Source organism: Limanda limanda, chromosome 10, assembly GCF_963576545.1.
Source record: "Limanda limanda chromosome 10, fLimLim1.1, whole genome shotgun sequence".
Lineage (NCBI taxonomy): Eukaryota > Metazoa > Chordata > Actinopteri > Pleuronectiformes > Pleuronectidae > Limanda > Limanda limanda.
The window spans coordinates 19,461,755-19,485,905 of NC_083645.1; the positions used below are offsets into that span (position 1 = coordinate 19,461,755).

A 24,151-nucleotide genomic window follows, 5' to 3' on the forward strand; every position below is an offset into this window, starting at 1 on the left:
CTCTGCTCTAGAAATGGTACCACTCTGGAAAGGGTCACCAGCTATAAGTACCTAGGCATTTGGGTTGATGAGAAGCTCGATTTTAAACCACATGTGAGTCAACTTGTAAAAAAGCTAAGAACAAAATTGGGCTTTCTCTATAGAAATAGGTTCTGTTTCACTTTCCAAGCCAGAAAATGCATTATTGAGTCTGTTTTTATACCAGTTTTAGATTACGGTGATGTAATTTATGGAAATACATCCCACAGCACACTGAAATCTCTGGATGCTGTTTACCATTCTGCTCTGCGTTTTATCACAGGAGACCGCTATGGCACACACCGCTGTACTCTCTATAACAAGGTTGGCTGGCCAGCCCTGTCTGAAAAAAGGGATGGTCATTGGAAGATTTATATTTACAAAACAATCATTGGGCTAATGCCACTATATCTCTCCTCTCTCATCAGCTGGAATTATAATACCCACAATACTCGCTCCCAGAGCTGGCTTTCAATGTATGTACCTCGTGTTAAGACCAACTTAGGGAAGACAGCTTTCTATTATAAAGCCCCCTACATCTGGAATGAGGTCCAAAAATCTTTAAAGTTACACTCATTTGTTTCATTGACAGAGTTTTCGAGTCTGGTCTCATGTACAGCTGACTTCTCCTGCAATGACTGTAACTGCTAGTTGACTTTGCCATAGTATTTTATTGACGAATTGTTTTATACCTTGTATTACTGTGTATATATATGCATATTTATTTCATTCCTATTTATTCAATGTATTAACTTTTAATGTATCAACTTTTTTATTGTACCCTCGGCACCATTGAAAATGAGGGTCTTATCCCTCAATGTGTCTTCCGAGGCTTAAATAAATATTCAATTCAATTCAATTCAATGTACAACTGTTTTGTAAATCATGTTTTCATTTTAAGGGATATAGAGCAAACGTTAAACTACCTCAGTGAAACCTCTTTTGCCTGTATTTACTTATTTATTCGTCATTATGATCATTCGCTCATTATTTATTGAATCATCTATCAAAAATAATCTAATCTTAACGTCTATTTGAGTAATTTTATAACGTTTTATTCGTCTTGTTTTTTTCCTCTTTTCTCATCACTAAATTCTATTTTTCTGGTGTCTGTGCTCAGTTTCTGTGTGATCTTCAAATTGGTTTTAAAATGTTTTTTAATTCTAGGGCCCGAGCACCGAATAGACAGTGAGACAGTGAGGCCCTATTGAAAATTAAACGATTCTTATTATTGTTATTCAGGCACAAGAAAGGGCTTTTTGAGGGCGTCAAAATGTTCAAACATACTATAAAGTTTGCAGTAAATTAGAAATTGGTGAAAATTTACGCATTCTGGAGTATTTGGTAATGGGTGTGGCAAAATGGCTCAACAGCGCCACCTGGAACGCAGCCCCTAAACATGAGGTTCTGTATCTCGGACATATTTTGTCCAATCGAGTCCAAACTAGACATGTTAGACAAGAATCACGGCCTGATGACATCTACACAGAAAGCATGGCTTAAAATCAAAGCGCCACCTGCTGGTTACATGGAGTGACTTTAATGTCACAATGTCACTGGTGTTAGATTCCTTTGATGTCTAAGATGCAAAGGTGAAAGATTTATATGATCTGATTGACCTGAACAGATCTATACGTCTAGTATAGTGATAGGGATAGCACTACCTATTGCAAAAATGAAGTAAGCCTCGTTTTAAAACTAAATTCGATTTAGATAAAGTTTTCCCTATGGGGTCTAACTTGATGGGGTGGACCGTAATGCGTGATTAGTGAGTGTGGTCCAGCAGTGCATGACAGACGCAGGAAGTGAAGCGTTTATCCTTGCCGCAGTACACAAAACGCATGCAGTGCGGAGACGTGCACTTGGTCATTGATCGCTCTCTCCACTAATCGCAACAAGCTTCAAAATGCGTTTGCTTGGGCCCGTCAGTGCTACAGTGTAGCCCTAGTTATTATTTTTTTCTTCAGGCAAATTAATTGGCTTTTTGAGCACTTTAATGTGTGTTGTTCATGCTCAAATTCTTACCAAAATTTGCATAAAATTAGAAAGTGGTGAAAATGTACGTATTCTGGAGTAATTTTAAATGGGTGTGGCAAAATGGCTGAAGGGCGCCCCTAGAGCCCCCCGGAAAACACGGTCACATTGATCGATCTTCACAAACATCGATACACAGGTGTATATTGACCAGACACACAAAATAGTGTAGAGATGAAAAACGCAACCGGAAGCCCGCCATTTTACATTTAGTGGCCATTTTGCCCATATTCCACATTTATACTTTGAGATACTTGTACCAGGGCTTACATCAGATCAACTTCAAATTGAGATGAGTCTCATCACAACAAGATGGAGATACAAACTAACTCAAAGATTGATTTTTTGTCACACGGTGTGACAGTGGCGTGGCGTCAAGTTTGATCACACGCCATCAAAACACGATGTTCTGTATCTCGGACATACATGGACCATGTATCATCATTATCAATCCTTTGATAATGAGCCGTCAACAGACAACTCCACTCATGCAGTGACAGTATCAGTGCTCATAGATCCAAGAACGTCTCTCTCTCTTCCTCTCTCTCAGAATAGGGACATTTCCTCAAACCGTGTAAACGTTGAGTTGCGGCGAAGGTTCATGTTTAGGGCCCGAGCACCGAACAGACAGTGAGACAGTGAGGCCCTATTGAAAAAAATGTTTTTCAGGCAAATTAATTGGCTTTTTGAGGGCATTAACATGCTCAAATTCTTACCAAAATTTGCAGAAATTTGCAGACAGTGAGGCCCTATTGAAAATGAAAGGATTCTTAATATTGTTATTCAGGCACAAGAAGGGGCTTTTTGAGGGCGTCAAAATGCTAAAAAATATTCTAAAGTTTGCAGAAAATTAGAAAGTGGTGAAAATGTACGTATTCTGGAGTAATTTACATCTTCTTTGAAACTGTTGCCTATTTTTTGTGAGCGTATACATTTAATTATTATTAGTAGTATTCACTATTATTATTGTTGTTATTTTTGCTATCATTATAACTGTTATTATTATCGACAAACTAGCATCTCTCACAAACAAGCGGAACCAATGTTTATTACAAGCTTGCATGACCCGGAATGTGTTCAGGGACGGACGTACGCTCTGGTTGCGTACCTTGGCTGAGACCGGAAACATGAGCTCGGTTTGTTGTCTGTACTGAACTCGCTTGTTTGGTTTAAAACAAAAACTAATCCTCTTCGTTCCAGTCTCGATCAGTCGGTCTCCATGCCTCACTCGGACCGGTCGGGCTCGGACGGCGGCGCGGGGCCTCGCAGTCCCCGGGCCCGGAGACCTCGGACTCGCTCCCGGAGCCGGAACCGCGGCGGCAGCCACGAGCGGAGCCTGTCCCCGTACAGCTTCGGCCCCAAGCTCCCCAAGCCCCGGAACCGGGAGAGGGAACGCGAGGAGGGCGAGCGGCGGTTCCGAGAGGCGAGGAACATCCGACGGATCCGCATAGGAAGCCGGTCCCGGTCCAGATCCAGGGAGCGACACAGCAGCACCATCCCCACCAGCATCAACAGCAGCACCAGCAACACCACCAGTTACAACCACTGGTCCGAGGGGAGAGACGCTCCAAGGCAATATGGCAGCTTCAATGAGGATTACCACTACGAGCAGCACCGGGACGAGGCTCAGAGACAGGGACAAGAGGTCTTCATAGCCAGGTAACACACACACGTCCTCTCTGGCATCGATCCATAATCAATCACAACATCAGTCCCACCATCAGTCCGGTTAGTCAGTGTGAAACTTCCACTGAACTTATGGTATTCACCAAAGAAAAGTCGTACATTCTGAAGGAACAGAGGTGTCATCTGATGAAATCTACCGTGGAACAGTGGAAAGAAGGGTTTATAATGATAGAAAACAGGGAAAATCCACCGACCTTTCCTCAAAATCATATTTAACTTGTCGATAATGTTTTATTGCTCAGACCTAGGGTTGCAAAATTCCGGGAATATTCAAAGTTGGAAACTTTCCAAGGGAATTAACGGGAATATACGGTAATTGACGGGAATAAACTGGAAATGTTGTGGGTAATTTATACTAACTGTATTTACCTTGTCATATACAGACATAAATATAAACATTTTGTTTTGTCATAGGCTGATTTGAGCCCTGAGGAAACTTTGGGCACTTGACTATGTGCTTCTGCATCTTTGTGTCATTCGTAACATAGGTCTTTGCACAGTATTTGCAAATGTACACAGCCTTTCCTTCTACATTGGATGGGGTGAAATGTCTCCACACATGAGATAGTGCACGTGGCATTGTTCTGTAGAATAAGATGAGAAAAAAGTTTGAAAAAAAACACTAATGCAATGCCAGAGATATAAATAGTTAGCTTAACAATTGGAATAGTCTGTAAAAATATTTTACAATTGATAGATAAATGAATGGAAATAGGCTAGATGAACAGATGAACAATCCTCAATCAGCATGCTAATATATTTTCCACAGTAATATCATTGAAGCTTACCTGACTAGTCCTGCACACTACAGCAGGCCTCAATAGCCCTGCTGTAATGAGCAGGATGCTGGGAATTATCTGTGCATGTGATGGAAGAATGCAGAGTGGAGGGTTGACATTCAACATGCAGCTTGTGCTGCATTCCATACATCTTTAAAATAGTGTTTTGAATGATGTTTTTATTGCTCGGCGTTTAATTTGCATAGTTGTTTTTTTTTTCAAAATTCCCGATCTCAATATTCCCGTGGAAAGTTTCCGGAAAGTTTCCGCCCCTTTGCAACCCTACTCAGACCTGTATCCAACAAATGTCTTTTACTCAGTATTAACAACATGTCACAGTGTATTCTATCTACTATGCATTGCTATTATTTTCTGATTTCAGCTCAGGTATTTTTCTCCCATAGTATATTTAATAAATGTATATTATAACATAGCCATAACATGACTCCATCTGTTTGTCTGTGTGTTCCAGGCGTCTGCAAGAGAGAGAGAGGATCGGGGAGTCAGGTCTTCCTGAAGTTTGGGGATATTCACCAAGAGTAAAAGAACCAGAGTAGGTCAATAATATCTACCTACTGTGTTCAGTATGAAACATGAGACTTGTTGGTTAAAAACTGTTGTTTTCACTGCAGTGATCGTCTGTGTGTGTGTACAGAAGCAGAAGGTTTGATTTATTGTTCTTATTTTGTTTCTTCCAGCTCTGACGAATTCACACCAGTTGAAGAGGACGAGAAAAACAGCAGCTCTGAGTCGAGCTCAGCAGGTAGAAACCGAGCTGTTTGAACATGAACAAGTTGCTGTGACATGCTGTAACGTTTGAAATTTACAAGGAATTCCCTCTGTCATTAACAGAGACGAAGAAAAAGAAGAAGAAGAAGAAGAAATCCAAGAAAAAGAAGACCAAAAAGCACTCAGAGGACAGTGAGCTGGATTCAGAATCAGATGGTAAGACATAAATATAATTACATGCATTTTAAGATAGCTCAATATAGTCGGTTCAATCCGGTTTAAAAGCAGAGCTGATCTATTTTTATTCCAGAAGGAGAAATAAAGAAGAAGAAAAAGAAAAAGAAGAGCAAAAAGTAAGTGCCCACTAAGCAGCAACATGCCTACTTCAGTTTCACAGAAACGGATATGACGATAAAATTACATTCATTTCGTGACAGATCCAAGAAGTCCAAGAAGTCCAAGAAGGAGAAGAAGATTCGTAAGGAGTTGAGCAACTCCAGCAAGGAGGAGGAGGAGGAGGAGGAGGCGGTGGCAGGAGAGGTGGAGGAGGGGGAGGAAGATGATCCCAATGGAGTGTTGTGGGTGGAGAAAACCTGCATCGATGAGCATCTGGTCGGCCCCGAAGCGCCGCTCACCCACTTGTCCCAGGACGACAAACCTTTGGAGTGAGTCGGCCTGACGGACACTTTTGTTCTTGCATTTCTCACGTCATTACGGGCGCAGTTAGATTGTGTTAGGGAAATTCCGAAAAATAGATGCACTATGTTAGGAAAACTCCCAAAATCCAGCTTGAAAGTCAACTTGGTTGGTGATGCTAAAAAGCAAAGTTTCTGCTGTGATGTGTGTCAGGGCCGCATAGAGCAAAACATAAGTTTTCAACATAATTCCTGTTTCAGTTGCTTCAAAGCTTAAGACAGAACACCTTTAGTTTCTGTTGTAGTTGTGTAGTTGTCAGTGATCATATATATATATATATATATATGAAGCCGATCACAGTTTCCCAGAGTGATGTCTTCAAATATCTTGTGTAACAAAACTACACAAAGGTGTAAATAATTTTTGATGATTCATTTATCTTTGATCAAGCAAACATTTAACAAGTAATTGCTTCAGGTTTATTTGTCATAGTGAAAACATAACACAACAAAACATTTCATGTGATAAGATGATGGTTTAGGAAAATGGGCAGAAAATGTAATTACCAACAATTTTCTAGTTCATTAAATCATTACCATAAATGGTTCGAGCCTCTGAAATATATGAATTTATTCCAGTTATCATTTCCACGATGGTAACTGTTTGGTTACAAAATGCTTTTTCTCTACATTTATGACTTCAGTGAAATGTATTCTACTCTTTTAACAAGTGCCTGTTTCTCTTTCCTCCAGTTTCGGTCACGCGCTGTTGCCAGGTGAAGGTGCTGCCATGGCAGAGTATGTGAAAGCAGGCAAACGTATCCCGAGAAGAGGAGAGATCGGTCTCACCAGCGATGAGATTGCAAACTTTGAGATATCTGGTTACGTGATGAGCGGCAGCAGGTACACAAAGCGCAGAAGTCTGACTAAAAACTTCCACTTAAATCGTTATACAATTTATACAGCAGCAATACAGTGTTTCAGGGGTCAGTACAATGCAGTGATTTCTAATCAAATATATATTACAATCAAATAAATGTTCTCTTTTAATTCACAGATGACTCCACTAAAATGAGGTTGATTTATATTATTATATAGGGACATATTGAATGGAAAAGGACCCTAAATAATTAATAAAATAAGATATATATTGCCAATATAAATCAGACCAAAGAAGCATCTATCTGTTCTGTATGTAACGCTGACGTGTGACCCCTCAGACATCGCCGTATGGAGGCTGTGCGTCTGAGAAAGGAAAACCAGATCTACAGTGCGGACGAGAAGAGAGCTCTGGCGTCTTTCAACCAGGAGGAGAGGAGGAAGAGGGAGAGCAAGATCCTGTCGAGCTTCAGGGAAATGGTTTACAGGAAGACCAAGGGCAAGGAGGACAAGTGAACGTCGACCATGTTCGCTCAGATTCCTCTTTTTTTTTTATCAAACACCTTCACCTTTTTATCCTGTTACTTCGGATTTCTATTTTTTAGAGGAAAATACAATTTGGTTTGGGGGGGGGAATGTACAGTGTGAGGGAGGGTTATAACTGTTGAGAATCATGTAGTCGGAAAAATGTTCAGTTTTATTTGTTTCCGTCTTATTGACCTGCTGGATCTCGTCTTCAATGTCAGACGTTCAGCCATACATTTCTTGTGTAAATTGTTTTCAAATATTAATAAATTTTGACAAAGTTATCTTGTTTTCAAATTTCTTTTACTTGTACTCGGGGGCAATTTCATAATTGTTTTTATTGTAGTCTTCACCGAAGCAGTGGCTCTTAACTTTGAGTGGCTTGTGACTCAAGTCCCATTTTAGTTTATTTTATGATGTCCTCAGTCAAGAAGAGTTAGTCATGATTTTTGAAAAGCAAAAAATTTGGGAAATCAAAAAAATATAAAGATTTCTGCTGGTTAACCGTCAGTATAGTTCACTCACCATGGAGTAACTTGAGTTCTCCATCACTTTCACAGGTAAACAAAGTAGGTTTCATGTTCAACACTTCTTCATATTGTGATATATTTAGGACATGGCAGTATTTTAGCAGGTTTGGCCTTTCAACTAAAGCTGAATGTGAGAATTATGAAAAATCTCTCAACTTCTCAAAACCCAAGGTGATGCCTTCAAATGTCTTGTTTTGTCTGACCAACAGTGAAAAGCTAGAAGATTTTAAACTCATTATAGAAACCAAAAGTATTATTGGTTACAGCTAGTGTTTCATATTTGAAGAAGTTCTAGATATACTGATGCAGCTTGTGACATTTATCATGTATGACAACCACGGTCCCAGACGGTATCCCCTCTACCCCCAGATTGATAAATACTCCTCCAGTTCAACGCTGTGACATCTACAATAAACCCCACTTTCTTGTTTTTTTAAAATTCAACATATGACCTGAGAAGTCTGAAAAGATTTCCAGTATGGAACAGTTCAATTGATAACAGAAGACCAAAATAATAAAACAGATGAATTTTAAATAAAATCTTTTAATGTTATTCATCACACACATGGTCTTCATAGTCCTGGTCATCAGTGGATGTTCTCAAGTCCCTGTCGAGGAGAAAAGAAGAAAAAGGTTTTCATAACCAGGCTAAAGTTTTTTTTGACTCAAAGATAGCTTTTGGTGATAGTCATAAATTATCTCTGAGTTAAAGTCATGCACAGACTGAGAATCCATCAGAGGGAACATGTCAACAGCTTTAAAGACCCCACACAGGTATATTCACTGTGTAGTTGACAGTCTTTGTGTCTGTATTGTATGTTCTGTTATAACTTTTACTGATGTGTTTTACTACAACCCCCCCTCCCCTCTTTGCTGCTGTAACAGGGCAAATTTCTCCATAATAGGATTAATAAGAAACTATTTTTTTATTTGTATAGGCGTGCTTACTGTTATCATGCCCACACTCTAATCATTTCATGTTTTGTTCAATTTTCTTTGTACTCATATTTATCTTAAACACTTATAAACGAGTATATAATTTATAATTAAATGTTTAATCTTGTGCTCTAATGCTGCTTGATCTTCAAACAGCTTTTAAACCCTTTAACATGTCCTATCCTAACTATGTAAACAACTTCAAAGTAAACATTATAAACACATTCTTAGTAAATTAACATAACCACCAAATGAACTTGACTTTCAACCACAGAGACAACACCTTCAAACACAAGTATCTGTGTGTGTTCTGTGGGAAACACGACGTGTATTCCCTGTGTTGTTGTGACACATGGACTCTCACCTTGGAGTCGTGGTAGTTTCCGGTTCCAGACACACGTTTGTCTCTCTCCATCAGAGTCCACTGCCACGGAACCCGGGCGATCCTCTTCTCCTGCAGGACAACACACGAAGAGGGTTTAATAACAAAGTGGGTTCAAGGAGAAGAAGGAACAACAGCAGCCCGACACACTAGCCACATTAGCATTAGCATCCTCCTCCTCTGTCCTCACCTTCCCCCCGTTGGTGAACTTGTGGATCTGCGCCGTGGCCACTCCGGGGATGATGAGACACACGGTCATGACGGCGAAGCTCGGCAGGATCTCATACCACATGATGTCAGACACTCACTGGTTCACTGACAGCGACACAAACACACACCTCCACCCTTTATTTTGCTAAGAGGCTAACAAAATGTCCACCGCTCACTTTGGATGACCTGTGTTCCTCTTCCGGTGAGCAAGGGAATCATTTCCGGTCTGATGACCCCAAAATAAAAGCACCTGTTTGCGGATGCTTTTTCAATTTAGTTTAACACCGAGAGATTGAGTCGATTTTTCAAATAAATCCATAAAAGTTTAGAGTCATGTTATTGCCCCTGAGAGAAGGTTGTGGTTTTATACTGTTCTATGTGGACAAACTGCAAAACATTTTATTTATCTGAGCTGGATGAATTATGTGTCAACACTGGGATTGCACAAGTATTAAAGAAATAAAGATGAAAGGGGCAGAAAGTCTAAAAATGCTGAATAAATAAATACAATTTATAAAATATAAGATTCATTATATACAATTTTTATGAAAAATATCCCTTACGAAGTTACAACAAACAATAAAGAGAAAGAAAGAAATACATGTACCATCATGAGCTGTCATCAGTCAACCTAACAATTGGTTATTATTATAAATATAATAATGTAATCCTTAATTCAATGTTATCCTAAATTACATATTGGTAGATTAACTGCATCTGTCAGATAAAAGATATGGCTAGGGTCAAAGTACAGAGTTCAACTAAATGGAAACACTTAAAAAGATGATCAACACAAGCACGCAACACTCTCATGGAAACATTTTTGAATAGAACAGATAAATCAAATTTTAATAAAAACTGATGAGCTAAAAAAACCTACAATGTGAACATAACGGTATACTATCATTTATGTAAAGTAACAGCGCCCCCTGCTGTGCTAACACTGAGCTGCAGGCCTTGAGAGGAAGTGGGTTCGCTGTTAGCTCTCCTGCTAAGCTGCTACGAACTCGAAGTAAACAATCTGCGATGTGAGCAGCAGATTCCAGAACGAGTCAAAGCCGCTTGTTTTCCGCCATGAAGGAAGACAAAGAAAACACTCGACCGAAGGACAGAAGGCTGGAGATCAGGTGCGAGGATGGAGAGAAGACAGAGAGGCCAAAGGAAAAGAAAGAGACCATGACAAAGGTGAAGCTTTGCTAGCCACGTTAGCTTTAGCCAGTGCTGCTAGCACTTCCGATAGAAATAGCAGCAGGTTTGAAGTAGTTGCGTTTAATCAGAGCCAAGATGAAGTGCAATCTTTAAACGATACATGTTTCTGCACTGTATATATAAGTTTCTATTCCATTTCGGTTTTTCCCCATTTTTTTTTATATTCCCACACTTATTTGTTGTTATCGTCCCACATGAGTATTCCTCTTTTCTGCTGATGCCTGTTTGGACTCTTGCTACTGTAATATTGCAAATTTCGCCAGTGTGGGACTAATAAAGACTGATCTCATCTTATTTTGAAACCACACAAACTGTTAGCGGCTCTAACATCACCATTAGCCAGTGGTTTACTATTATTATTATATATACTGTTGCTGCTGCCATTATTACTATATACTGCTATTATATTGGTATAATACTATCATATATAAATATATATTATGTAATATTATATACTATATATACTGTACTTTTTTTATATACTGTGTAACAATAACTTTACCATCATATTGTCAGTACTATTACCATCATCTTGCCACTGCACCTTATCTACCTATTTATCTTGTGTTTCTGTTTTTATTCTTTCTACCTCAATATTTTTTATTTTATTCTTTTGTATTGTATTTTATTGTATTCAAATATACCGGCTGCTATGACGACTTAATTTCCCTTCGGGGATGAATAAAGTTATCTATCTATCTATATATCTATCTATCTATCTATCTATTTATGGTTGCTCTTCTCCTCCTCCTCTTCCTCCTCTTCCTCTCTGTCACTGATCTCACATCTGTGCTGCTATCTAAAACCTGTCAATACTCAATTCCCAGATTGTGATCAGGCGATTACCACCCAGTCTGACGAAGGAGGATCTGGAGGAGCAGCTGCAGCCGCTGCCAGAGCTGGACTACATGGAGTTTTTCTCCAGTGACACCAGGTTAAAACAAACCCAAACACGTGTCAGTATAAAATAACGAACAGTGTCAGGAACAGTAATTAACTTGACTCATTGTTCTGCTCTTTCAGCCTCTTCCCGCACCTCTTCGCCAGGGCTTACCTCAACTTTAGAAATCAAGAGGATATCGTCCTGTTCAGGGATCGATTTGATGGATATGTATTCATTGACCACAGAGGTATGAAGGGAATTGAGTTAATGTGAAATAAACAAAACTAATTGATTGACGCTTCATTCTGCTTGTGTGCCACAGGGCAGGAGTATCCTGCCATCGTCGAGTTTGCCCCCTTCCAAAAAACTGCCAAGAAAAGAATCAAGAAGAGGGATGCAAAATGTGGAACGATTGAAGAAGGTAAAGATAAATACAGATAATTAGTCCCATTGTAGGAAAGAAATGAGACTCGGTTTTCAATGAGAAAAGTAAGAAACAACAGCCTTGATTTGATGCTGGTGCTTGCATCATGTATCTAAGATCAATTAATATAGAAATGTAGTTTGAATAAAACATCATGGAGGCTTCACTGTCCATCTTTTCCTTCAGATCCAGATTACAAAAAGTTCCTGGAAGCTTACAACGGAGACGAAGAGAAGTTGACGTCAACACCTGAGACTCTGCTGGAAGAGATCGAGGCAAAGTCGAAGGAACTTGTTGGTATGTGAACAATTAGTTAACCTGAAAGTTGGACCTGAAACATCATTGTATATATGTTAGAACAGATTCATTAAAACGTACTATTTTTCTTCCTTGAAGCAAAGAGAACAACTCCTCTGCTGGACTTCCTGAAAAATAAGCAGGTAAATGTACAGAAGCACAACATTGTGATGTTCTATTGTTTTAAACTATTTAAAATATAACATGGTAGTGTGTTTTATATCTGTTTGCTCTCATTTGAAAAAAAAATTTAAATCTCTTGCTGCTTGATGCTTGAAATGGGTTCGAGAAAGTCTTAGATTCACAACAGTAGTGGGATGTATGTTGTAAATAGGCGATAAACACAAAATAACTGTCAAAATTAAACTTTGGCTGTTTAGAGAATCAGGGAGGAAAAGAAGGAAGAGAGAAGGAGGCGGGAGCTTGAACGGAAGCGGGTGCGGGATGAGGAGCGACGCAAGTGGCGGGAGGAGGAGAGACGGAAGCGCAAGGACACTGACAAGATGAAGAGACTCGACAAACCGCTGGAGAAAGACAAGGACCAAGTTAAAGAAGAGCCAAAAATTAAGGTGCGTGTGCTGCAGTGAATTGAGGCAGTTTTAATCCATGATTTACTTTCCAATATGTCCTTAGGAATTTATTTTATTTTCATCCGTGCAGCTCCTGAAGAAACCAGACAGAGGCGAGGACGCTGATGCTGAGAAGCAAAAGGAAAAGGCAAAGAAACCAGAGAAGCCAAACAAAGAGGAACGACCAATGGGGAACCATGAATATAAGAGGCGTCAGAACATTGAGAACAAGGAAGACCGAGCAAGGAAGTAAGTTCCTTCAGTCTTTTACTTTTATCAAACATATCACTCACTTTGAACAGAATATTGAAACAGGTTTTGTGCTTCTTTCACAGAGGAGACGATGACGGGCGGAAGGAGTTCAGAGAGCGTGACCCAGATCGTGACCGAGAGCGAGACCGAGAGCGGGAGAAGGAGCGGCGGCAGAGGGAGAAGGAGCGCATCAGGCGTCAAGACGAAGATCGACGGAGGAGGAGGGAACGACAGGATGGAGAGAACTCGTTCAGGAAGCGGGACGACGAGGGGAAAAAAGAGAGGGAGCGTGCCTTTGAGAAGAAAAAGTCCGAAAACCATGTAGACTCCGCTCACAACGAGAGGCCGGACAAGCTCTCCAGGGACAAGCGGGAGGAAATCAACAAAAGAGAGCGAACAAGAAATAAGGTAACGACTCCGGTCTTAGTCGTCATTTCTCGCAATTCTTTGCTTCTTACGTGTTTCTAAATGTGCTGTTTGTTTGTGCGTCAGGACCGCCCAGCTATCCAGCTGTACCAGCCGGGGTCCAGGACCCGCGTTCGACCTGCAGGAGGAGGAGAATCCAACTCCGCCGACAGGAAGCCGGACACCGAGAACAAGAAAGTGGCAGACAAGGGAGACGACTGAGCAGATTTGCACCTGTGGCATTTTAAGTTTGGTGCCGAGAGGAGAGATCGATCTGTGAGGCTCGGAGCAGGGATGTGAAGCCTCAGGGCATCGCCCGCGCTGCACAAGATGCAGGGCTACATCTGGCTCTCCCAGTCTCAGAGGCAGGAGTGATGCTGGAGTCTCTTAGGGCCTGAATGTGGCCCTCAGTTAGTTTAATTTGTTAGGAACAATACAGTAAGCCTTGAGGAGTTTGGCTGCAGGGCACGTTAGGTGAAGCCAAAGTTTTCTCTGAAATCGTGAACTCAAAGTGACCTTATTTCAGTATTGTTTCTCTGATGGACTCTGCAATCATTGGCTTTTAATTTGCTTATTCATATCCCACCCAATCACTCTGTCATCTCTGCCAAACTCATTAATATTGTTTCTGCAGTTTCTTGTGAGAGATTTCTGTTGTAGCATTTGCATTTTCTGTTTGAAGTGCACACATGGACATTATCTTACTCTCCCTGCAGAGTTTGACAACCCACATGTGTGTGCAGATCTATTACTAAAACGTTCCTTGGTCTTTAACTATAGTCTCACAGGCACAATAAAGAAACCTAAGTTCACACATTCATACAGTTACTGAGGAGAAATAGCCATTTCTGACCTGACTGCTGTGTACCCCCCATATGCCTGCATGCAGACTTCAGTCTGAGTGATCAACCTATGGCCTTCCCCCCTTTTTCTTATCTGAATCTGCCTCGAATCATTGATCTGTGATGCCCTCAACTGAAGACAGCATGGAAACATATCAGTGCTGGTAATGCTAATATCATGTTAACATACAGGAGCTACTTCTCACTGGAAATAAAAGGCCTTTGTTAAATCTGTCTCTTTTTTCTCTTTGGTGGAAAGGTGCTCAGTCCAGATTTCTGTTATTTAATAGCGTTGCAGCAGTTCAGTCTTGTTCACAACTTTCACTGGGTAAATGATTAAGGTCTGACAAACCACGGATGCTTAAATCTTCAGTCCAAGAATATTTTGTTTCCATAAACTAACTTTTTTTTTATTGTTGGAAATGTATGTATTTATTATTGGGAAATGGTTATTAAAGAGACCTTTTTTAATTTGTTACTCCTAAAATTAACAAACGCTTACGACAAAACATAAACTCTTATATTGAGAGCTTGGTCTTTTGTTTTTTCCATTAAGTTTCAAATGACATTAAATCATCCAGTATCTAAAATGCAAAAATATAAAAGTAACTTTTAAGTAAGGCTGTCAAATATATGTAAAGCTGAAAATACAATGGTTTTCTCTGAAATGTGAATCAAAAAAAGAATAGAATGACACAGACACACACAATATAATGTGTCTTTTTCCTGTGCTTAGTTTCTTAGTTTTGTCATGTCATGTATGTCCGCGAACATCATGTTTTAATGGCGTGTAGTCAAACTTTGACGCCACGCCACGTTCGCACCGTGTGACGGAAAATCGATCTTTGAGTTAGTTTGTATCTCCATCTTGTTATGGTGACACTCATCTCAATTTGAAGTTGATCTGATATAAGCCCTGGAACAAGTACCCACTAAATGCAAAAAAGTAGGCTTCCTGTTGGGTTTTTCAAATTGCACCATAGACTTTTTTGTTTGTCTGGTTGTCTGATTTTTGTGAAGATCGGTCAATGTTAACATGTTCCCTTACATGTTGGTAAGAATCATTTATAATATATGAAAATAATAATAATCCTTACAATTTCAATATGGCCTCACTGTCTGTCAGTGCTACCGCGCAGGAGTTGTGCAGATCGCTTCTGCGCAGGATTAATTTAATTTAATTTAATTTAAGGGTCCGACCGGCACTGACCCATTCAAATTGTAAGGATTATTATTATATATTATAAATTGTTTTTAACGATCTTCACAAAAATTGATACACAGGTGTATCATGACCATAGACTGAATATGACCAGAAAAACAAAAAAGTATATTGGTGGAATTTGAAAAACGCAAAAGGAAGCCTGCTATTTGGCATTTAGTGGCCATTTGGTCATATTCCACATTTTTACTTTGAGGTACTTGTACCAGGGTCAGTGGACCCGAGTCCGTGTTCCTGACAGGAAAACACACGAACGATCCCGGCTGAGCCTGTATGTGATTCAGTGAAACATCCAGCAAGTGTCGCTGTCAGCAGACTGCTCAGCTCGTTCTCCGGACGCCTATTGGATAAAAGCGTGAACGTCACTTCCTTCTTTCTCTTCGTCCTCCGCCATAGTGGGGAAAGGATTGTGGACAAAATGGTAAACACGGAATCTTTAAACATCTTCGTCTGTAACTGTTTTAAACCTGCATCGATACCGTTAATGTTACACACTTGTCTCAGTGGTTGATTTTACACCTTTATGTTTACTGTAAACATTCTTAACGAGCAGATTAAAGCTGTTAGCGATGCTAGCTGGCAGCCATGCTAGCTAGTAGCATCCTGCAGGGCTACGCGTGCTAGGCACAGTTTCGCTGTGTGTGATCTAAGCGTGTCAGTTCTCAGACAGATTGAGCTTTTGGTCGAAGTTTAGTTTGTTTGCGTTGTTAACGAAGCTTTTCTCTTTGCCCTCAGTCGTCCCACAAGACGTTCAGGATCAAGCGCTTCCTCGCTAAGAAGCAGAAGCAGAACAGGCCGATTCCTCAGTGGATCAGAATGAAGACTGGCAACAAGATCAGGTGAGTTTCAGTGTGTGTGTTCGGAGCTCCAGATAAACATGAAGAACCATGAACCAGATGATTAACTGAACCAGGAGACATGACCACATCAGTCCAGTTCGACCATCATCACTCTAATCTCTAACTTCAAACTCCCTCCACATGATCCAGTTGTGACGTATGGCTGGAAATGATATAGTATTTGAAACTGAGATTTTCCTCTTAATGAAACATTTGTAATTATCTACTGTTTGTACTCATTAGTTTTTGCAAATTTATTATTAAATTTGTCTGATCGACAGTAGGTTATTACTCATTGACTTGAGGCAGGAAACACAAGTTACTGAAAAATGCAATTTATTCAAAACATGACAGGTAACCACTGTATTGATTTGTGATTGATACACAGGCTCTTAAAGGCTCTAAACCAATGACATTACATAATATGTAGCTTTATCAACCAACTACTTCCAATGAGCTGTACATTTAGTTGTGTATTGATTTAAACTTGCTAGTTGCTATACACCACTTTATTTGTTCTATCATCAGATTTCTAGGTAAACTTGAGTGAAACAAACTGGTATTTTAAACTGAAGCAGTCTGATAAAACAACTATGCAACACCTCCTTCCTGTAAATTGCTTAAAGGGATAGTTCACTCAAATGAAATGCACTCATTATCTACTCACCACTTAGTTCATGAATAGTTGCAGCAGTAAAGTTTGAACATGCATTTCCAGAAGGGGAAAATGCAAACGTTTTAAAATTCACCTCAGTGCTGCATTACATCGCTAAGCTATCTACATTATCTCTAAGTGCTGATAGGAATGTCTAATGCAGGGAAGAATAACTTGTATCGTGTAAAGCAGGTCTGCAATTACAGCACTTGATTTCTTTAGAGTGCTGTCATTAATCCTGCTGATAACAACTTCCTGCTGCAGAGCGCTCACTCCTCATCACTGTGTGTGCTGAGGAAGCTCTGGAGCTGAACATTAGGCTCTTTACTCTTTTCATTCACTAAATAATCATCACAAGTCTGACTTCAGTCATTGAATATTTATTATACTGTGTTGTGGTCCTATCATCTGAAACCAGGGCAGCGTCAATAGCATTTGCATATTTTCAACTGAACCCTTGAAGCTGCCATTTGATTTGCCTGTTTCCTGATTCAAAATATGTGTTGGTGCTGTTTGTGTAGTTCTTACTACACAATCTTTACATGTAGGGGAGTGATTCATGTGGGGTTTGTCAGAATTAACTGTTACCACCCTTGATGAATATAAAAGTACCTTATGTTTTTTGAAAACCAGAGTTGGTGTTGGTCTTTCTCTCCATTAAGAAAGCCTAGTCAGTAATTGATTTGCTGAGATGAACAAATGGATAGTATTGAACCGCTATAATATTGGTGTATGAATTTGAAGCCCTTTGTTCCTTTGGTGGTTTTTCCTGTTGAATGCTCTCCTGACACTTTGTTTACGTTGTTCAATTTCAGGTACAATTCCAAGAGGAGACACTGGAGGAGGACCAAGCTTGGCCTGTAAGCACAAGGGTCCCTGGATCCCAGCGCCCCCCCTCTACCCCAACGTCTGCCAGGAACTCCAGCTGCTGTGCCTGACCGCAGGGAGGGAGCCATGTTATCTCGTCATGTTTGATAATAAAAGATCTGTGATCAAACTTGAAATGTCGCTGTTTTCTGCCTTTTTCCCCTCAAAGTGCAGCTCAACTGTCCTTTACTGAGGAGGCGTGAGCGTTTTTCTGAGGCAAACCACATGGGAAGGGGAACTGCTGACACAGCTCTGCAGAAAGTACCGCTCCTCAAGAGGCTTAGTGTAGTAACAAGACAAACTATGAAGTGTTTACTTAAAGTGCTCGAACTGGAGGAAAATGTGGCCACGTTGGCAACGAGAACTGCTGAGAAGGAACAAGATCAGCTGCAATAAGTAGTTTAAAAAACATTACACATTTTTATTAAAATGAGGTTCAGTGACGTAAATGCACAATTAGGATATCAATGAAAAGCAGTATTCATACTGGGAGTAAACCAGTTAGTCCCATATTTAAAATACATGTATACTGGGTGATCCCTTATTATAGGCTATTTAAGTTCAGAAGGTATTTGAAACAAAATATCCCTTTTTAATAAACCATCTGAGTTGATTGGTGTAACACAACTTATAAGTGGAGGGAATTTCCGTCAACTGCAATGTTTTTGATTCAGACCTAAAACCATAAGTGTATAAGATGTGAAATGACGCAGATCTTTGGAGGGTTGTCCTATCTTCAGCTTTTGTTTCCAAAAAACGAAAACGAGGGCAGCATTTTCTTAAAGGAGCCAAATCTCCAGCTGCCGCTTCTCTTAGTCCGGTCGAAGGAGTCTCCTTCAGTGTGTCCCTCGTCCCCCTCCTCGCCCCCCGGGGTCAGGGGCACGGAGCTCGCACTGTTGTTGATGTTCCCAGCCCCGAAGCTGTGCTCCTCGTCCCAGGTCCCCAGCAGCTCCTTCATCTCCAGCGGGGCGTCTCCCCTCAGGTACTGCCAGGCTCGCCTCCCGTTATAATCCATGATATCCACGTTGGCACTGAACGCCCCCACCAGCAGCTTGACCACCATGTAGTGGGAGTGCATGCTGGCGACGTGCAGCGGGGTGAGTCCTCCGCTGCCCCGCACGTCCACGTCCACCCGGATCCCCTGGTTCTCCGCGTAGTGCAGCAGTCTGAGCAGAGTCTCGTCCTGTCCCCGCTTGGACAGCCAGTGCAGCACCGAGTACCCGCTGACCACGTCCCTCCGGGTCAGCAGGCTCGGATCCTCGGAGACGAACTCCAGGATGGTGTCGTAGTTCCCCTCCACCGCGGACAGCATCCACGCGTGCTCCATGGGACACAGAGCCCAGTCCGCGTCCTCCGGGGGCCCGGGGGACAGGCTGTCGGTCTCGGTCTGGGAGGACAGGGCGCTGCTGAACCCGCTGGTACTGAACAACTCCTTCAGGTACTTTTTACGCATGGCGGGTGTGAGCGAGCCCCTCTCCGGAGCCTCTCCCGGCTGCGGACCCCCCGGGGCGCCGCCGACAGCTGCGGCTTGTTGCTGCCTCTGCAGCCGCGACCTCCGCTGGACGGACCCGGGCAGGACCTGCAGGCCATACCGGGACAGGCGAGCCACAACGGTGCCCTGTGTCCCCCCGAGGGCGTCGGGACTGCTGCCGACAGCTGCTTCTGATCCAGATCCAGCATCATCCGATCTGCTGCCGTTCATGCTGCTCGTCTGTCACTGCGCGACGATCAAGGCTACTTCCCTTTATTCAGACAACACCCCAGAGATATGAGTGTCAAATAATAAACTGGAGACTGATTCACTGCTCCCCTCTGGAGCCATTATCTGCGCCATGGGAGGAAGGAAGCTTTATTTACAAAAGTCTGAAACATTTCATTATCGAGTCTTAACCTACAGTCTATGGTCTAAACGCAATCGTCTTACGAACAAGTTCCTCATTTTGTAGGTATGTTAATATATGTCCAGTATATCAACTAATCCCGTTTAAATAACACTGGAGGCTTTGTTTCACCCAGTCTCACGTTTCAAAACTGCAGCCACGCCACTGTGACTCACCTGCTCTGTGTCCAGGGCGCAAACAGTCTCGTTAAAGAATCACCAACACTATAACCGTCATCCCCTGATAACTTCATGAGCAAATCAATAAAGAAAAGAAAATGTTTGTTCTAATAAACGCGGATCCACAGACTCGTACAGTTTCTCTCCCTTCACAAGAGGAACTGAGCCAAAGTTCATTCTAATCTCAAGCAAAAAACCAATGGCAGGAATCCTTCACATGTGACCAGTGATGGACTCAAACAAGCAGGAAGTAAAGCACTGAACATTTCCCTGCTACTTTCACTGCCAGTCACAAATTTAACTACAGCACTAAATGAACAAGATGAAGCCAGCGACAGATAAAAACACTTTATTTCAGATAAAAGAACATTACAATCATAACATAACAAAGCACATTCATGAACAGTTAGTCAGTAACAGCCTCTGGAGGAAGTTCAACGGACAGCTCTTCCAGTGTTTGAAGAAAGGCTTTCAGAGCCTGGCAGTCACCTAGAGAAGTAGAGATAGAGTGAAGTTAATGATACCTGTAGTTAATGATAATTGTAGTTTACAACCTGTGCCCCAGACCAAACAGCTGCAATTACAGTTACCAAACAGTAGGAACATATAGTGCGAAGTGTTGGTGTTTTGTAAAAAGAGTGATCACATTTACATGGAATAGTATATATACACACACCATTAAATGTTTACAACATAATGCCAACAATGTGAAACATTATGCTTTTCTTAGTGTTTGGCCATGTTAAACATCGAGATCCTACAATTAAAATCACAAATGACTGAATAAAGATGTCAACTTATGTTTAAATAATCCTGAGACAAACTAAGGTAATGTTTTTAAAACTGAGTCACTTTAGTTTTAGTTGTTTGCTTGCTTTCAGAGCCTCTATAAAAGGGTTTGCTGCCACTTGTCAGGCTTCCAGATGTTCAGCCAAACAGGACAAAATGGGTATTAAAAAAAAGGAGGCTGAAGCAAATGTGGCCAGTTTCAGCCAGAGGCTCAAGTGATGAGCTGCTTAACAGGTGGTTTGAGATAAATAAGAACTGTTTCTGAACTGCATAACATTCAAGAGGAACTCTAATCGAGTCACAGAGAAAGAAAAAATAAGCCTAATTGCCTCTTTCAAAATCAAGTATTGGAAACTTCATGTTCAGAGATTTGATCAACTCTTGTTTTCAATGTGCTTTATAAATAAACTTCTAATATAGAAAGAAAGTACTTCTTAGATCCCAAAGTACTCATATTACAAGGTAATGACTACATTTTATTCAAGTATTTAATTTGGTGGATAAATCAAATAGACAATTATTTTATCAAACTATTTAACAGTTCCAAAAAACATTAAAATAGGTATTCCAATCTAAAAAAAATTGTCAATGCAAATTAAGCTCCAATTGAACTCTGATACCTGAGCGTTTTGACTTCTTCTCGGGTGACATGTCTGGGAGAGGGTCCACATGTTTCAGGGAGTCCCTCCTCCCATGCAGACATCGTGGGAAAAATGCTAGGCCAGGCAGAGCGAGGCCACTGAGGGGAACCATATCTTCAGGTATGATGTTATTCTCAAAGTCTTGGAAGAAAAAAAAGAATAGAATGAGGCTTTTACATTGAATCATTATCATTTTTGGTATGTGCAAGCTCTTAGGTAGCAAACACAGATGAGTGTCAATGTGCCCAGGCCCAGAGAGAATAACCCTGAAAGCAAAGACAATGTGATGCAGCAATTGAATTTACACCTGAACCCCACACAAGAAACACAACGTTCAGCTGAAAGTGTCATTTGTACCAGTAAAACTTATATTGCTGTAAAATGTGACGTTTAAACAATATATCAGAAGGTGTCAGGTACCTAGTGGGTCATAAGAGAAGAAGTTCTCAATATCTGGATATTCCTCCAATTCGGTACCAGGAGCTTGCTTGACTTGAGTTTCCTATGGGGGAACAAATTTTACATTGGTTAATGTATAGCTTGAGGTTAAATGCAATTAAGAGTCTTACATTAGTTTGACTAATTAGTCGACTGTGAGCTAATCCAACCTGAGGCTTCAGTAGTTGCTTCTCTTGGGTGTTGACGGCAGGGGTAGACATCTTCTTGTTGACAGCACCGAAGGCTTTTCGACCAGATGGCAGAGGCGTGTTGAAGGTTTTGGCAATAGAAGGTTTCAGGAGTTTTTCTGCAGGAACAGCAGGTTATAGTAATTTCTACACAGAAGAAAACTACAACAAAAGGCAGAAAATGTCTCCTTCAAAATAATTTTAATTCAATATTTTGACAAATAAGACATGTATTAATATTATTATTATAATTATAAAATGATGTGATTTAAAATAAAAGGCTATATAGAACTGATAGAATCTGTCACTGATATGTAAAGGCAGGTGCCTTTGTTGACAACCTGTGTAGAGCATTTGCCTTTATTGCCAGTTGCCACCCTGTTTAGAGGCAGCTGATTGTCACTGCCACGGCCTTTTTATTTTCCCTCACTAACGCAAGCGCCTTGTATTCTCGCCATACACTCCATAGGCACTGGTAGCACAGGGGGCTTCAAGGTGAATTATGAGATTGATATTAAAAATTTGCTAATGTTTTTCCCCCTCTGAACCATTTCACATTTGTTTCAAATTGCAATCCCGAGGCAGTGTACAGTTCCGACGTGAACACATCACGCTGGTATGGACAACCACGAATTTATAATTTTTTTGATAAATAAATACAAGATTCCCATTATCCAGCCATTCATATATGGGCCAATATACATCATGCATCTCTACTTAAAAGCAAACCAACATGGCATTTTCATACCTGGAGCAGACTGAAGTCGCTGTCGCATCTTAAGTGAGGGCACATGGACACCTGCATTCTCCCGCTCTGCAAAGATTATGTTGTCCATTGTATCTGAAAACACAAGCGGATATTAATAGCTGCAAAACAATGTAAAACAGTCACAATTGAAGAGACAGTTTGACATGCAGCAGGAAAAGCTCAGCTGTGACACTGAGGTTAGTGTAGCTTGGTCAACTGGAGGACAGGCTCATGGGACATCCCAGTGCTACTGGACCAAGTCAACTACATCAATTAAACTGGGAAATGAATTGGCAAAACAATCTTCGGTTGCTGAGCTGAGTTTATTCTTGACTTTCTGAAAAAACATCACAACTAAACTCCATCCATTGATCAAAACAGTTAGACAGAGGTTGAGCTCCAATTTCAACCGGAGTTACTAGTATCAATTAACCAAAAATCACTTTTATTACATATAATTGTGCCTGACAGAATAAACTTCCCGCTAACTCAAGAGCTATTCAAAGTGGTTGGATTATTCAAGAAACGGTCCTAGGATTGGGTTAGAAAAACAGCTGATCACCCATCAGGTAGTCCACTCCAACTGAAGGTGGCTAACTGTGGTTAGCTTCTCACCTGCTGAAATACAGGCTTGTCTCCCTGTGTTCACCTCGTTGATACAGTTTTATTTCACTTTGCTGTCATGTTGCCTCCAGTGTAAGGGTTAAAGTAAGGAGACGTGTGATGTTATGTTCTGTTTGTCTTTTTAAACTTCTCGGAAGTAACCACATTCAAGCTACAGTCGGTTACCTTACAGTCAGTTCAGTTACTGCAGAGCATCAGTTAGCCTGTTCACTGTAGCTAACCGCAGACACGTCGCGTCTCCGCAGTCAAACTAAGTGAAAGTGCAGATGAACTTAGCAGTGACTTGGATTCACACGAGTAAACTTTACCTTCTCTGTGAGTCGCTGTTTGTTGTTCGTTGATGGACCAGAGGTTTGTTTTCATGTGACGCACTGAACCAGGAAACCGCGCTTCGCTTTTAAATCCACTGCCTCCGTCCTATTGGTCGCTGTAACACACGTGACTCCAGTGGGCGTTTCCAAAACTATTTCCCCTCTGTATTAACTTACAATGGTAGATATAAATGTATAATCCCGCAGTTTATGAACTATTAAATACATATCTACTTCACTAACAACATAAACAATTTACAACCATAATGGAATTGTACAATGTAGGTTTCTTAGCAATATCAAGTCAAATATTAATAAACAATTTGATTATGCAATGTATTGTGTTTAAAAGGCTTCAGACAGTCCACAGCCTTTTTTTTTACTTTAAGGATGAATGAAATTTCTTTATAAAAGATTTTTAAAAAGGTGGATTAGTTTAATAAAATATTTAGGACCTTTTAATGTCTTTTGTATTCCCCAGATGATACAAAAATAACACTCTTCCTTGAAAATACATGAAACAAATAATTTGTTTCTGAAAAACTA

General features: G+C 40.7%; 6 protein-coding genes and 1 non-coding gene across 8 annotated transcripts; 4 read left to right on the forward strand and 3 right to left on the reverse strand.

The window, feature by feature from the left end:
• Positions 1-3,146: 3,146 nt before the first annotated feature.
• Positions 3,147-7,564, forward strand: nkap (NFKB activating protein). Its single transcript, XM_061079535.1, has 8 exons — positions 3,147-3,711; positions 4,990-5,070; positions 5,216-5,280; positions 5,370-5,462; positions 5,557-5,599; positions 5,684-5,911; positions 6,635-6,784; positions 7,102-7,564. Exons 1-8 carry the CDS (start codon positions 3,272-3,274, stop codon positions 7,274-7,276), a joined length of 1,275 nt encoding a protein of 424 aa, XP_060935518.1. The 5' UTR covers positions 3,147-3,271; the 3' UTR covers positions 7,277-7,564.
• A 775-nt stretch (positions 7,565-8,339) lies between these two features.
• Positions 8,340-9,549, reverse strand: ndufa1 (NADH:ubiquinone oxidoreductase subunit A1). Its single transcript, XM_061079798.1, has 3 exons — positions 9,324-9,549; positions 9,116-9,205; positions 8,340-8,423 (listed from the first exon to the last, which is right to left on the reverse strand). The coding sequence occupies exons 1-3, from the start codon at positions 9,423-9,425 to the stop codon at positions 8,403-8,405; spliced, it is 213 nt and encodes a 70-aa protein (XP_060935781.1). The 5' UTR covers positions 9,426-9,549; the 3' UTR covers positions 8,340-8,402.
• A 756-nt stretch (positions 9,550-10,305) lies between these two features.
• On the forward strand, positions 10,306-14,454 carry upf3b (UPF3B regulator of nonsense mediated mRNA decay). Its single transcript, XM_061079103.1, has 10 exons — positions 10,306-10,528; positions 11,380-11,486; positions 11,576-11,682; positions 11,758-11,856; positions 12,046-12,156; positions 12,256-12,299; positions 12,537-12,725; positions 12,817-12,974; positions 13,061-13,385; positions 13,470-14,454. Exons 1-10 carry the CDS (start codon positions 10,418-10,420, stop codon positions 13,602-13,604), a joined length of 1,386 nt encoding a protein of 461 aa, XP_060935086.1. The 5' UTR covers positions 10,306-10,417; the 3' UTR covers positions 13,605-14,454.
• Positions 14,455-15,766: 1,312 nt separating this feature from the next.
• rpl39 (ribosomal protein L39) lies at positions 15,767-17,944 on the forward strand. Its single transcript, XM_061079861.1, has 3 exons — positions 15,767-15,867; positions 16,182-16,285; positions 17,756-17,944. Exons 1-3 carry the CDS (start codon positions 15,865-15,867, stop codon positions 17,802-17,804), a joined length of 156 nt encoding a protein of 51 aa, XP_060935844.1. The 5' UTR covers positions 15,767-15,864; the 3' UTR covers positions 17,805-17,944.
• sowahd (sosondowah ankyrin repeat domain family d) lies at positions 16,605-20,022 on the reverse strand. 2 transcript variants are annotated; one of them, XM_061079860.1, is made up of 2 exons: positions 19,864-20,022; positions 16,605-19,549 (listed from the first exon to the last, which is right to left on the reverse strand). In XM_061079860.1, the coding sequence occupies exon 2, from the start codon at positions 19,507-19,509 to the stop codon at positions 18,544-18,546; it is 966 nt and encodes a 321-aa protein (XP_060935843.1). In that variant the 5' UTR covers positions 19,510-19,549; positions 19,864-20,022; the 3' UTR covers positions 16,605-18,543. The 2 variants fall into 2 exon arrangements, with proteins under 2 accessions (XP_060935843.1, XP_060935842.1); XM_061079859.1 differs by having other exon boundaries at positions 16,605-19,632.
• LOC133012470 (small nucleolar RNA SNORA69) lies at positions 17,126-17,257 on the forward strand. Its single transcript, XR_009680927.1, has one exon. It is a non-coding gene; the product is annotated as a small nucleolar RNA SNORA69 (small nucleolar RNA).
• A 243-nt stretch (positions 20,023-20,265) lies between the features above and the next one.
• pttg1 (PTTG1 regulator of sister chromatid separation, securin) lies at positions 20,266-23,651 on the reverse strand. The gene is made up of 6 exons (XM_061080277.1): positions 23,603-23,651; positions 22,671-22,763; positions 21,905-22,041; positions 21,717-21,798; positions 21,276-21,437; positions 20,266-20,355 (listed from the first exon to the last, which is right to left on the reverse strand). The coding sequence occupies exons 2-6, from the start codon at positions 22,756-22,758 to the stop codon at positions 20,273-20,275; spliced, it is 552 nt and encodes a 183-aa protein (XP_060936260.1). The 5' UTR covers positions 22,759-22,763; positions 23,603-23,651; the 3' UTR covers positions 20,266-20,272.
• Positions 23,652-24,151: the final 500 nt, after the last annotated feature.